Genomic DNA, 15,207 nt, shown 5'->3' with positions numbered 1-15,207 from the left:
CTTGTAGAGGTAAAGGGTTTAGAATTCAGCACCTCTGTGAGTGGATTCCAGAGTCTCCCTTGTAGCTGAGGCCCACGGAAGCTGAACTGGTGCCGGCATGTACATGAGCTGGGAGGGGAGCTGTTCGGGAGAGCCGGGTGGAAGTGTGCTTGGCTGCTTTTAGATTTATTGAGAACTTGAGATCTGGCAGATTTGATCAAGTTTTTTCTTGAGACACTCTCATTTATGTCACTGAGAGACTTGCCACTGGTAGGAATTTGAAGATAAAAAGTATGATTATCAGTTGTTTATTGAGCTTCCCTCCTATGTAAGGCCTTGTGCGAGGGCTACACGAGCAAATGCAGGAGGTGGGTTTTCCCTCCTCTCTACAGGTGAGGAAACATCCCTGGATACGTTTGGTTGACCTGCCTGGCAGAGCTGAGACTCCACTTTGATTTGTTTGATTTGCTCTTCTCATTGTGTGTCTTGGGTTAATACACACCTTTTTGTATCCTAGTTGTTTTTTTAAGTGATTAGCTAAAAAATGCATTGAAACTAAATACTCACTACTTACAGACCTATCATACACCTGGGAAGATAGCTCTGACTCGAAGCTCATTTGAGTTTTTTCAAAATATAATATGACTGGAAAAAGAAACTTAAATATGTAATGTATGATATCATCTACTTATTTTTTGAAATTTATTTTTTTTTTTAAATTATTTATTTGAAAGGCAGAGTTACACAGAGAGGAGGAGAGACAGAAAGATCTTCTGTCTGCTGGTTCACTCCCCAAATAAAAAACTTATATTTTAGGCCTTTTTATATAAAAGATAAAAGATAAATTATATAAAAATTTATTTTATATAAAAGATAAATTATAACATCAAGATATAAGACATGATGGGGCAAGTGCTGTGGCATAGCAGGTAAAGCCACTGCCTGCAGTGCTGGCATCCCATATGGGTGCCGATTCGAGTCCCAGCTGCTCTACTTTTGATCCAGCTCTCTGCTATAGCCTGGGAATGCAGTGGAAGATGGCCCAATTCCTTGGGCCCCTGCACCCGTTTTGGAGACCTGGAAGAGGCTTATGGCTCCTGGCTTCAGATCGGCACAGCTCCAGCCATTTTGGCCAATTGGGGAGTGAACCAGCAGATGGAAGATCTCTCTCTCTCTCTCTCTCTCTCTGCCTCTCCTTCTCTTTCTGTGTAACTCTTTCAAATAAATAAATAAATCTTTTTTAAAAAGATAAGAAATGAATTAGCACTTTAATGAAATGTTTTGGGATGTGACTATGTTTGGAACCTTGAAAATAAGTAATGCAGTGGTTTTTAAATTTGTAGTTACATTTGCTTTTTCCAGTAATTCCACTAGTACTGCTTTCCTTTTGGTCAGCACTGTGGTAGGTGTACAAATACAACCTACTGCAACTGTTTGGTGAGTTGACTAGAAGTGAAGGAAAGGAATGCTAGGTTGGCTGCTGAATCCTTTTGGGGTTAGTGAAGAAACCAAAGAGAAAAAATTAAGGCAGGAAAAGCCTAGGAGGCAGTGCAAGAGAGAACACACATAAATGCTGGCAGTATTGAGAGTGCTTGGGATGCATAGTTGGGTAAGATAATCAGAGTGACAGGAAAAAGGAACATAGTAAGCAGATACGATGTGGGGAGCCTTACACATTCCTGTACATAACCTTAGCAACCACGGTTTACCTGGAGAGGTTGGGTGAAACTATACAGCACCAAATCCTGACATGGGAATATTTAAAAGTTAAGCCAGTGGTTACTTTTGAAAACTCTTTCTAGAGATGATCCTTGAATTAAGTCACAGATGTCAAAGATGTTTCATTAACATCTTCACTGGTCTTCACATGTCCAGTGTCTTGTCTCCCAGTATGAGTTTCTCATTGCTGTCAGCATTATCTACTGATGTCTCTTTGTTGCTGGAAAACTTTCCTGCTCACAGGATGAAGTCCAGGCTTTGAAACAGGACAAACAAAGCCATTCAGAGGTGGCCCTGGCTTGCCTCTTTAGTCTCACCTTTGTCCCTGGGTCACAAGTGTACAGCATTATAGCCAAATCAGAATTTGAGCTGTTGTTCAATACATCATATGGTCAGGCTTCCACGAGTTTGTCTGTATGCTTTTTCTTTAGTTATCCACTTGTAGTCTCCCTGTATTCCTTTAAATGTCACTCCCAACTATAACTTTACCTGATTTCTAGATGGTTTCATAACTTCTCTTAGCACTTACTAGAAGATAATCAAATTTTTAAATGTTTATTTTTATCTACTTGAAAGGCAGAGAGAGAAATCTTCCACATGTTGGTTTACTCACCAAGCTTCTGTGACAACTAGGGCTTGGCCAGGCTGAAGCCAGGATCCTAGAAATCCATCTGGGTTTCTCATTTGAGTGGTAGAGACCCGAACACATGAGCCATCTTCGGATGCCTTCCAAGATGCATTAGCAGCGAGCTGCATCGGAAGAAGAGTAGCCAGGATTTGAACTAGCACTCTAATATCATGTGCGGGCATCCCAAGCAGTGGTTTAAACCCACTGTGCCACATTGCCAGCCCTAATGGTGATGATTTTTATGTAGTGGGTCTTGAGGCCGTAGCCTTCTGTCTCTTCCACCCAATCCTTCAAATCCTTCTCAGACCCCTAGAATCATGTTTATTGGCACAATATATCAGGCAACAGTAGTGTTAATTTCAAGCAATTACTGAAGTATGGCCATCAAGAAGATTTAACTCTAGAATACTTGGTGACAGAATTGGGAATTGATTTTCTGTCATTGATAAGGATTGAAGCATTCCTTTTTTTTTTTTTTTTTAAATTTTTTTGCCAGGCAGAGTTAGAGAGAGAGAGAGTTGTAGACAATGAGAGAGAGACAGAGAAAGGTCTTCCTTTTCCGTTGGTTCACACCCTCCCTCCCCCAAATGGCTGCTACAGCCGGCGTGCTGTGCCGATCCAAAGCCAGGAGCCAGGTGCTTCCTCCTGGTCTCCCACGCGGGTGTAGGGGCCCAAGGACTTGGGCCATCCTCCACTGCCTTCCCAGGCCACAGCAGAGAGCTGGACTGGAGGAGTAGCAACCGGGACTAGTACCCGGTGCCCCAACTGGGACTAGAACCAGGGGTGCTGGTGCCACAGCGGAGGATTAGCCAAGTGAGACACGGTGCCGGCTGATTGAAGCATTCTTCAAGGGCAGCTCATTTCCTGTGTCTTAAGGTGAAGAACCGTGTTCAAAAAATACATGACCAGCCTAGAGATGGGGCTGGCAAACAGCAGAATATTGGAAATATCGGTGTTAAGTCTGTTTTCTCACTGCCATTGAGACCCCACCACCAGAGTTGCTTGCTGGGGTTCCGTGAACAGTTGTTTGAGATGTGTGACATTAATTCTCACATCAGCAGGGATCATGTTGCTCTCTTTTAGCAATCAGAACCAGACAGGAGGTAGTAGCTGGTTCATGGTGGAGTGAGACGCACTAAATTCAGTTTGCAAAGCATATCCAAGCAAGGGCTGATGAGGACAGGAGTGGCCTGAGTTGCTGATTCCCCATCAGCGTGCCAGTGTGTGATGGGGCTGAGGTGGGGGTAGAGGTGTTCCTTCTCACTCAGTTAATATTTTTAACAAGGGCTACCCCTGACATGGGGATGGCAGGGAGCAAATTTTGTTTTCAGTAAACGTGACTTTCAGTAAATGAAGATGAGTTATGTTTTTTGTTCTGTCTGAAAAGTGTGTTTTAATAAAATGAAAAAATGGGGGAGCATGCTGGTGCTCTACACGCACAAGGCTGATGGGGTAGTCCATCTCAATGAGGCTAACACGCCCCCCTAAATCTTACATGAAGTTTTCTTTTTTCTTTTCTTTCTTTTTTTTTGACAGGCAGAGTGGACAGTGAGAGAGAGAGACAGAGAGAAAGGTCTTCCTTTGCCGTTGGTTCACCCTCCAACGGCCGGTGCACCGTGCTGATCCGATGGCAGGAGCCAGGTGCTTCTCCTGGTCTCCCATGCAGGTGCAGGGCCCAAGCACCTGGGCCATCCTCCACTGCACTCCTGGGCCACAGCAGAGAGCTGGCCTGGAAGAGGGGCAACCGGGACAGAATCCGGCGCCCCGACTGGGACTAGAACCCGGTGTGCCGATGCCGCAAGGCGGAGAATTAGCCTAGTGAGCCACGGTGCCGGCCAACATGGAGTTTTGATCTTTTATATTCTTGGTTCTTATCTTGAAAGTCTTACAGTTGAAACTATAGCTTTGGGTGTTTATGGCTCTCTTAAAAGAGGCTTTAACCCACTTTGGACCATGTGTATTACACTGTACATTTTGTCATTTTTTTCCCATCCAAGTTGATGTTGAATTTACATTCTTAGCAAACAGCAACACTTTTTGTGAAACAATACAGTTAGAGGGAGTAGAAACATAAAACCTCTTACAAAGTGATATTGTACTATCTTTATTGCATGTAGTACTCTCTGTAAATGTTTTATTGTTGTTTAAAAGATTATCCCACCCCTATCTTCCATCACATTACAAGTTCTTTTGTTGCAGCGTGTGTCTACAGTTGTATCCTCAGTGCCTAGAAGAATACCCAAGTCATCTGGGAACTCGTTAATATTTGCTGAATTAAGACTGAGCTATGAGAGCTGGTGTTTAGTATGGCAGTTGCTACTATTGGAGTATTTGAGTTTGATTCCCTGTTCTAGCTGCTTACTCCAGCTTCCCACCAGTGTAGACCCTAGGTGGCAATGGTAGTGGCTCAAGTGATTGGATCACTACCACTTGTGTGGGAAACTTGGGTTGTGTACCTAGGGCTTGGCCCTGGCCTAACCTTGGATCTTATGGCCTTCTGGGGGAATGAACCATGGAATGGGAGTTGTTGGTCTGTCTGCTTGCTGCTCGAATGAAAAACAATAGGCATAGCAGGTTAAGCCGTGGCCTAAGATGCCGGCATTCCTTATGGGAGCTAGTTTGAGTCCCAGCTGCTCCACTTCCGATCCAGCTCCCTGCTGATGTGCCTGGGAGGGCAGTGGAGAATAGTACTCACACACATGGGGAGACCTGGAGGAGGCTCCTGGCTCCTGGCTCCTGGCTTTGGCTTGGCCCTGCCGCAGCCATTGCAGCCATTTGGGGAGTGAACCACTGGTTGGAAGATCTCTTTGTGTCTCCCCTATCCACCTAACTCTGACTTTCAAATAAATAAATAAATATTTTAAAAAAAGATGATAGTAATTTAACAAGAGACTGAGACATAGTAGTAATTCCTCTGAGGGCATTTGTTTCATGAAATGCAACTGTTGAATTCCTGTAGTAATTCTGTATGAATTTTTCTGTATATTTTTTCTATATATTTTCTGCAGTTATAAAATTGTGTGATTTCAGTGCAGAAACATTTTCCCCTCTATTTATCTGCTTTCTGTTTCCTTGGTTACCTACTAGCCACTCAAGTATTTTTTGTTAGTGACCCATGATGACTTTGGGTACGCATAGGAGCTTATGATGCAATTTTCCTGAGAGTTGTCTTATCCTTACCATTAGGTCACAATAAGTAGCATCTAGTGATTGTGATAGTGGAGAGACGGATTTGTTGGTTCAGCTTAGGATTCCAAGAGAATTAAAGGACTTGACAAGGACTTTGGGAGAATAAATCTTGTCCAGTGGAAAAGCAGTGATTGTTAATTAAAGGATCTTTTACATCCTAACTGCTGTACCCTGATTGAAGGAAAGGGGGCTGTCCTTCAGGGAGTTACAGCACAGGTTTCCTAGAAGAGAACTTAGTCTTTGTGGAGGCACCTTTGACCCAGATGATTGTATTCTTTTACAGTAGTTTTTGAAGTAGCTCTGTAGAGAGCTGGCTCTGTGAAACCCGCACATCTTAAAGGGGCAGGTGGTCTTGGGAAGTACAGGTGCATGTGTTTTGGCTCTGACAGTGCTACCCCAGTCACTTTTTGGTTTTGTGACGTTAAGTTTCTTGTCTCTCTTATGTCTCAATTTGCCCACCTGTAATATCTGATTAATAATATCTACCTGGTAGATAATCACTATTCAGTGAGTAGTAGCTATTTTTATAATCATCGTAGGAAAATAGCTAGGGCCAGTGCCGAGGCTCACTAGGCTAATCCTCCACCTCCGTAGCGGCCACTTAGGGGGTGAACCAAAGGAAAAAGGAAGACCTTTCTCTCCATCTTTCCCTCACTGTCTAACTCTGCCTGTCCAAAACACACACACACACACACACACACATACACACACACAAAGGAAAACACCTAGAAGCAGAGTGGCCTGCATTATGCTGAAATATTTTTACAGATGTGTCTGTGGACAGAGACCTTTGAATTTTATCCTTCGAGGAAATCAGAGGATTAAACATTTTGGAGCTTTGGAACACACTTTCCCCTTGCTTTAAACACAAGAATCCTAAAGCCCTGGAAGACACAGAGTAAGATCTTTTATCTTACTACCTGTGTTGACCAAGCGAGAGCTGTATCCGCCAAGTATATTCTTCTGTGTTCTTGGTGGTGGCCTGGTTCTTTTCCTACCAGTTTTGAGTTCAGGTTTAAGACAGAAAAGATGAGCAGGATGGGGCAATCATTACTTCCCCATCACCTCCCAGTGGCTGTGCAGTTTTGATCCTGGGACATTTCTTTCCGTGTATTATGTGGTTGCTTGCAGCCTATGACTTCTCTTTTTTCTAATTGAGAGTAAAGAGAGGGGACTAAAATAAAATCATGTGAATTTGTTTTCTCAATTTTGCCATAGACCAGCTGTGATCACTGGCACAGGCAGTTTTAAGGTATTCATGAATGGATATTTTGAACCTAGGGGCTTGGGAAGAGCTTGGAGTTTGGGAATCTAGGGTTTGTGGGTGGGTGGGAGGCATGGTTTATGTCTCAAGAAAGCTGTAGCCCCAGGAATAGGTACTGCTCCTCTTCTCACGTAGTCATAGGTTGCTGCTGCTGCTTCTTTTCTTTTAAGATGTATTTATTTATTTATTTGAAAGGCAGAATTACGCAGAGGCAGAGAGAGAGAGAGAGAGAGAGAGAGAGGGGTCTTCCATCTGCTGGTTCACTCCCCAGATGGCCGCAATAGCCAGAGCTGCGCTGATCTGAAGCCAGGAGCCAGGAGCTTTTTCTGGGTCTCCCACATGAGTGCAGGAGCCCAAGACTTGAGCCATGTTCCACTGCTTTCTCAGGTCATAGCAGAGAGCTGCATTGGAAGTGGAGCAGCTGGGACTCCAAATGGTGCCCATATGGGATGCCGGAGCTGCGGGTGGTGGCCTTACCTGCTGTGTCACAGTGCCGGCCCCTAGGTCGCTTCTTAAAACTGTGAGATCCTCCTTGGTAGAATCCTTACCTACCTGAAACTCTTCTGCAGCTTTTAGATTATATCATTTCCTTCCCCTTGAGGGTACCTGTTGGACTACCACACACGATGGTCCCAAGAAGCAACAGCCAGAGCAGCCTCCCAAAGTGTGGCAAGTGGAAGAAGCTCTCAGAGCAAGGTGCCCCCCCTCCCCTGCATGGTTTATACCTGGGCTGTCTGAGGATTGGCTATAACTGAGCAGTGCTGCAGATGGAACCTTTCATCTTCAGGCAGGCAGGCTGTCTCCCAGCAGAAGCTTTCGGGTGCACTGATTGGCTGCAGTGACTGCTGAGTGTACGTGGCTGCTGAGTTTTCATTTGAGGAATAAATTAGGAACTTGTCTCCAGGTGCATCTTAGATAACTTCTGATCTTTTGGCTCACCAGCCTCCCAGAGTTTACATTGCCGCCTTTTACATTTTCCCTTTCTCTTCTGAGTAAAACCGGAGTTGATTTGGATTTATTCCTGGAAAAGAAGATCTGTTCCATCTCGCTTCTCTTCAGCATTGCTGTGTTCAGCTGTTAGTTCACTTGTATTTATTCTGACTTGTTGTATTGTTTCCTTAGACTTGGAAAGAGTGGTTCCTTGTTTTTCTTGAAGCCTTGAGACACACTGCCTTCTGTTTCTTTCGGGCTTCTTGGTTCAGGTAGCTCTAATGGATTTGAAACAGATCTGATGAAGCAATAGTAGCCTGAAGTATGCTCCTATGATTTGATTAGCATGGTTCTATTTTAACATCTCTGGGGAACAAAAATCTATCAGCGGTTAAAATCTTTGTCTTTTTTTTCTCTTCTGACGAGTCTTAGGGTACAGCATGAATGGGCTTAATGCTGACTTTGGGAAAAAAATACTTAGCAAGTGGACAAAAAATGATGAGGTTTGGACAGTGACATTATGTTTTACCTTCTGTGTTTTAGAGAACTTGCAGCAGTTTTGTCCTGCTTTGTGGTTGGAGGGTAGGAGAGAGGAAGAGGGAGAAGGAGAGAAAGAGAAGGGAGACCCTGTCTGACTAATTTGAATGACACAAAAAGTTAAGTGGGTCAGTTGCGCCATCTGACAGGGTGTGACTGAGGTTCCTCAAGATTCCCTGAAGCCAGGCCTGGTGCTGTGGCTCATGGGGTCCTGTCCATTGCCAGGACAGGCCATTGGGCTGGTGTGTCAGAACCCTTGTCTGTCTGACAGTGAAAACAGCAAGGTTTTCCCCACTGCCCCACAGTATAATAAAGTGCTTTCTTTTGAAATATCTTAGTGCCAAGATGAATATGGTTTATTCAAGTAATGCCTTTGCTCTTACAAAGAAAAATTGGTATTAGGACACAGGAGATTTGCCTGGTTTCTTAGGTAACTTGGTAGATTATAATCTGGTTGCCACAGCAACTCAGTAGCAGTGAAAATTACCTGAAGAAAACATTTGAAGAGAGGTATTTTAGTAGGTTGCTTAAAAGCCCTTTACCTATCATCTTTCTCCCTGAAGAAGTGGGGAGTGGGGGCTGGGGTCAGGAACTAAACTCAGTAAGCAGAGAGGGGGAAGGCGAAAGTGGACTCTGGGGCCTGGATGGCCCCGGGCCATGCTTTGCATATATCCTAGTGTTGTGACTACTAAGGACCTGTTACAGACACTTTCCCTGCAATATGGTAAGCAGATAATGTGACAATCTGCAGCGTACCCCAGTTCAGAAATCCTTTTTTTTTTTTTTTTTTGGCCTGGGACTTTCCATAATTCTGGTGAGTTATATTTTTAGAACTGGTATTCAGGACATATTGTCTGACAGGAGTGTGATAGAAGAGAGAATATGAATTTGGGATTGTCTAAGAAAATCTGGGACATAGAGTCTTGGTGTCCACTGACTGATTTTTTTCCCCCTAATTAGTTAATCCCTGGAGACTTAACCTCAAAGTAGATGGTTTCTGCCGTTTACCAGTGATGCTTTAATTGATCTAAGGACTAAAAAGACATGGATAGTTTTCCTTATTGAAATGTTGTCTAATTCCATTGTAACTGAGTTGTGATCTGTATTTATGTAAAAATAAAGTTAACTCAAATGATTTTTATGTTGAAGGAATGTTGTTAAAAGCTCAGTTTCAAGAAAGAGAGAGGCATGTTTTAATCACTGTAGAGATCTGAAGGGATTTCCTTTAGAGTCTTTACAATGGCACAGAGTGTTTATATTAGTGAGGATTTGAATACTGCAGGCTGAAAGATTATTGACACAGTTATTGTAGAGGGAAAATAAATTGCCTTGAAATAACTTATAATTCAAGATAATGAGGAGTACCCGGGATAAAGCTTGGGCTGCTTTTGCCTGACCGAGCCTGTTTTTTCCAGTTAATATGTCTCTTGACTAAGAAATTTTAATATCCCAGCAGTGTCTCCTGTGATGAATTATTAGAGGCAGCAAAATAAATGGATACTAACGGTCTAGTTTTTAGAGATAAGAAGACTCTGATCTCAATAAATAGTTTACAAAACAGATAAATTATGGTATATACAATAAATAAAGTTGACTTTCAAATTCTGTTTCATGAGAGCCCAATTTTTAGTTGAAATAATTGTTTGCAGTGATTTTCCTTATGTTGTATGTCTTTGATCCCTTCAATGAAAGTAGTTATTGAGCACTTATTCATTGTTAGTTCAATGTTAGGCTAGACAGCTGGATCTTGTAGTACCTACATTAAAGCAGAAAAGATTGACACTGAAATAATTACTTAGCTAATGAATTGCCAGCGTAAATTCCAGGAAGAAGTAGAGCGTTTTGTTATTTTATTTTTGAGACCATGCAGTAGGAGACCTGCCCTATCCTGAGAGGCAAATGCTGCATTCTAAGCTAGAAAGATGACTAGGAATAGCTGGTGAGGAAGGAGCAGGGTAGCTGGTGGGCAGGGAGGAGAGGAGTACAGGAAGAGCACTGCAGACAAGGGGAGCAGTGTGCATGCTGTTTTCATGGTTGAGAGGCAGAACACAGCCTGCTTCAAGAACTGGGAGGTAAATGTGGTACTGACAACTTGTCCATTTCCAGTAGTATGCAGCAATTTTTTTTAATAGTGGTAACTTTGTATTTGGCGATTTTTAACTACAGTTTTAAACTTTGGATCTTTTCTTTAATTTGTAAGTAGATATAAATTAGTGATTTTTGCTTGTCTTGTTGTTATCCTTTAATTTGAATTCAAACTTAGACTATTGAAAGAACATACTTTGCCTTTGCCCCTCTTGGTCCTCTCGTAATAATAAATCATCTAATAATTAATATTACATTCTAAAATACTTTTAGTAATATATTTAAACATTTGACTGGTGGTATTTACTTACACTGTTACTCACTTATTTTATACTGTTCGTTGTTGTTTCAAGATCCTATGAATAGACACTTCTTTTTCTCAACATTTTTCTTAAACCACTTTCTGTTGTTATATAGTAGGTTCCTATAGCTCAAGTCAGTACACTGGTATGCAACAGTGTTAGGTCAAAGTTCATTTCTGGGTACAGTTTTCCTTTATAAGCATAGACTGTGTTCTTTATGTTTGTTTCCTTTCTTTAGCTGTTTCTAAATTCATGAAAGGAAAAAAGGAATTGTGCTTTCCAAAGAAAATGTTTGTTTTTGTAAATTGATTTTTTTATGTAGCATCATATGCATCATAGGCGATTTTACTTGGCTAAATTCACAGGCATTTATCTACTCTGTGCCCCAAATTTGAACCAATGTTAAGACTTTTACTTTTGAATTTTGTGTTGATACAAGATTCTTTGCCACCTACTTCTTGTATAGTATATAAATTAATAAAACTTGAAGAAAAATCCCAAGTGTTTTAGTATTAACTTGAAATTAATGTGTTATTTTGGCAGGTTATTCTCGTTCAAGTTAATCCAGGTGAGACTTTCACAATCAGAGCAGAGGATGGGACACTTCAGTGCATTCAAGGTAAGGAAGTTTGTGATAAACATTCGAATCAAAGGATTTGTCCTTTATTATTTTAAGGGAGTAAGACTTTTCTCTGTGTGTCTGCCTGTAATTTTCTGGAATTAAAATATATCTTGGATTTTTCATCAGATAGTTTTAAATATCTATTGTGATACTATTCAAACGATGCTTTTAATGGTAAAGTCTGTATGGGTCCTATTAGGTGTTGCTGAGCAACACATCACAGTTTAGTGACTTAAATTGAAGCCATTTATTATGTTAATGGTTTCTGTGGATCAGGGATTTGGACTTGTGTCCTGTGGCTCCAGCTGTCTTATAAAGCTAGCATCAAGATTTGGGGTAGGATTTCCGTCATTCTGAGGCATTTCTGGAGGTAGAGCTGGTTCCAGGCCCGCCAAAGTGATTGTTGGCAGGATTTAGTTCCGAGAGCCACTTGGTAGGAAGTTTCCTTGGGTTCCTGGCTCAGTGGGCCTTTACAATGGGGGTGGGCAGGAGCAGCTTCTATGTGGCAGGTGGAGTGGCAAGAGAGCAGGTCCAGTCCACACTCTAGGGCAAGTCAACAGGGGCCTGAACACCGGCAGGCAGATCGGGGGAACCATCTTAGAAAACTGCTCACAGTCAACCCTTGGCCCCAAAGATTCATGTCCCTCCCACATGTGAAATACCCCTTTTCAGTATCTCCAGAAGTCTTTGTATTACAGTGTTTTCTAGACTCTATAGAATCTTGTCATCCAAGTAAATTCCAGCTATAAATGAGGCTCCTTGGGTGTAGTTAAATACATCTCCTAGGACACAAATTTCATGTTGTGTCACATCAATTCTTGTTCTCTCTAGTTCACTTTTTTTTTTTTTTTTTTTTTAAACAGGCAGAGTTAGAGAGAAAGAAAGGTCTTCCTTTTTCACTTTTTTTTTTTTTTTTTTTTTTAAACAGGCAGAGTTAGAGAGAAAGAAAGGTCTTCCTTTTTCCTCTGGTTCACCCCCCAAGTGGCTGCCACAGCCAGTGCGCTGCGCTGATCCGAAGGCAGGAGCCAGGTGCTTCCTCCTGGTCTCCCATGTGGATGCAGGGCCCAAGCACTTGGGCCATCCCCCACTGCACTCCCAGGCCACAGCAGAGAGCTGGCCTAGAAGAGGAGCAACCAGGACAGAATCCACTGGCCCGACCGGGACTGGAACCCGGGGTGCACTCCACTGCAGGTGGAGGATTAGCCCAGTGAGCCGCGGCGCTGGCCTTCTAGTTCACTTTGGAAAGAAATTACTTCCATCTTCTGCTGCATATGGAGTTCTGTGTATGAATAATAATCCAGATCTATTGTTAGCCTCTGAACACTACCATGTTGGAAAGCACTGTTTGTAGTAGCTCTTTTTGCCATTGATTGGGAATGTGGGGCAAATGGTGAATTGACGTTTAGTTAAGGCCAGTATTAGGTCACTGATTGGACGGGGATTGCACAAGCAGTCTTATTTTTTAATATCTGGACTTGTTTATAAATACATAAACAAATGAGGAATGACTATATTTTCTTTGATTTTTTTTTAAATTTATGTATTTATTTTGAAAGAATAACAGAGAAAGAAGGACAGAGAGACGGAGATCTTCCATCTGCTGGTTCATGCTCTAGATGGCCACAATGGCCAGCGCTGGGCCAGGCTTAAGCCAGGAGCCAGAATCTTCATCTGGTGTCCCATGTGGGTGGTAAAGGCCCAAATACTTGGGCCATCTTCCACTGCTTTCCTAGGCCTTAATCAGTCAGTAGATTGGAAGTGGAGCAGCCGTGCCTTGAACCAGCACCTGTATGGGATGCTGATGTCCCAGGCAGTGTTTTTACTATCCAACCACAATTCTGGCCCCTGTTCTCTCATTTAAGCTCCCTGTAGTAAGCTGCATGGAAGCAGTCATTTTTCAGTTACCTTGCATAATAGCAGAGCATGCTGCTTTGGAGTTTCACTGCTTGTTTTTGGTATCTATAAACAAAAATTTAGAATGATATTTTGGAGAAAGGAATGGTTTTAGAGAATCAAGCCTAGCGAGTTTCAGTTGCAGCCAGCCTGAGCTAATTTAATCATTTTATTGATGACCTTTTTTTGCTGATTGTGTTTTTCTGACCCTTGTGTCCCTGAAATTGATCTTTGGTATTCTAAACCTTTTAAAAACAAAAACCGTAGCAGCTCCACTATTGATTGTAGTTTTCTGCTAATGCAGAGCCTGGGAGGCAGCAGATGATGATGGATCAGATACTTGGATCTCTGCAGCTCACGTGGGAGACCTGGGTTGAATTCTTTGCACTTGGCTTTAGTTTCCTGCCATGGCTGCTGTAGGTTTCTCTCTCTCTCTCTCAAATAAAAATAAAATTAAAACAACAACAACAAAATGCTAATCTTTATTAGTGAACAATATGATGAAACTTTAGCTCAAGGGAGAGAGGAAGTAAGTACTTTAAGATAACATGAGATCTAGAATATTCTACCTACTTGAAATACTACAATAAATAGATATTGTCAATATAAATATTTGAACTATAGATTCCTCTTGGTAGCTTTAAAAAATGGTCACTCTAGAAAAACTAGATGAAAAGTGAACAATATAGAAGAAAGCTGAGATTTTCAGTTTAGTAAGAAAACCATTGAGTCTTTGGTGATGGTAACGTTGGAGCTAATGTACTGGCCAGTAGGCTGTGTCCCTTATGACTCGATGTGTATAACAGGATCTGTAAAAGCAGATCACTGAATGACCATATATATAAAATCCACCCTTTCATGCTACCCCAATTTACTTTTCAGTGTCATAAGGAGCACACATGTGTGCGTGTGCGCGCGCGCGCGCGTGTGTGTGTGTATTTCTGTGCTTGTATATACTCATCATACTAACCTTGCTTCCACCACTTCTTTTTTCCTTTGAGTCCATGTCAGTAACTGGTACACTCTTCAGGAACTGTTGCAGGCACACTGATCCGTTCCTAGTGGGAGCTTCTATGCTTGCTCCCAACAGTGCTCAGAGATGAGTGACACTGACTGCCATTCAGTGATTTCAGCAATGTGTTTGATTAAACAATATTGGGAAGCTGTTTATCTTTGCCTCCCTTAACCTTCCTTGTCTTTGTTCTCCTCTGAAGACCCAGATACAGCAGTTGTCATTGTTGAGGACATTGGTGGTACTTGGCCTGATGAACTGAAGTGGCACAGGACAGAATGACAGGGGCCAGGACTTGGACTCAAGTGCCCTGCTAGGACTTGGGGAGCAGGGTTCTTTCTGTTTTTTAAATATTTATTTTATTTATCTGAAAAGTAGTGTTAGAGAGAGACAGAGATCCTTCATTCGTTGGTTCACTCCCCAAATGGCCACATGGCTGGGGCTGGGCCAGGCTGAAGCCAGGAGCTGGAAGCTTCTTCTAGGTCTCCCAGATAAGTGCAGGGGCCCAAGGACATAGGCCATCTTCTGCTGCTTTCCCAGGCACATTAGCAGAGAGCTGGATTGGAAGTTGAGCAGCCAGGATCCTTTAGCACCCATATGGGATGCTGGTGCTGAAGCCGTTGGCTTAACCTGCTATGCCACAGCGCTGGTCTCCTAATAGCCTGAGTTCTTTATTGCCTGGATCTGTGGCTTTATCCCAGGGAGGACACCACTGTCTTCAGGCTTATGACAAGAACAAAGTGTTTTCCTGGAGTAGACATTTTGGGCAGGACAGTCTGCAGAGTGAAAGTGAATGGTGAAGACAGGATCTTGGGAAAAAGATGGACACATTGTTAACAAAAGTATAATATTTGAGTTAGGGTTGCACAAGCAGACCATGTGATGCAAGGAGGAGTGGCATATTAATATTGAAGAATATGGTTACCCTGGGAGAAAAGGTTTTGTTTTCATAGGAATGTCCTTGGTGATAATGAAGGAGGAAAAATGCAGGAAACACACAATATGCTGTGAAAGCAGATTCATTTCTAATGGAATATTTCTCAATAT

General features: G+C 42.4%; 1 protein-coding gene across 14 annotated transcripts in view; it reads left to right on the top strand.

Annotated features, from left to right (window-relative positions):
* Positions 1-15,207, top strand: part of FNDC3B (fibronectin type III domain containing 3B) — a 360,686-nt gene that overhangs the window by 100,639 nt on the left and 244,840 nt on the right. For all 14 annotated transcript variants that reach the window (XM_070072505.2, XM_008266495.5, XM_089330934.1 and 11 more), the window contains one exon: positions 11,177-11,252. In XM_070072505.2, the coding sequence (XP_069928606.1) occupies positions 11,177-11,252 (76 nt within the window). The remainder of the gene's footprint in view (positions 1-11,176; positions 11,253-15,207) is intronic.

The sequence above is a fragment of the Oryctolagus cuniculus genome, chromosome 4, assembly GCF_051225735.1.
Source record: "Oryctolagus cuniculus isolate XC-2025 breed Fujian yellow rabbit chromosome 4, ASM5122573v1, whole genome shotgun sequence".
Lineage (NCBI taxonomy): Eukaryota > Metazoa > Chordata > Mammalia > Lagomorpha > Leporidae > Oryctolagus > Oryctolagus cuniculus.
The sequence above is the reverse complement of the archived record's forward strand: the minus strand, read 5'-3'. Positions and strand labels throughout refer to the sequence as shown.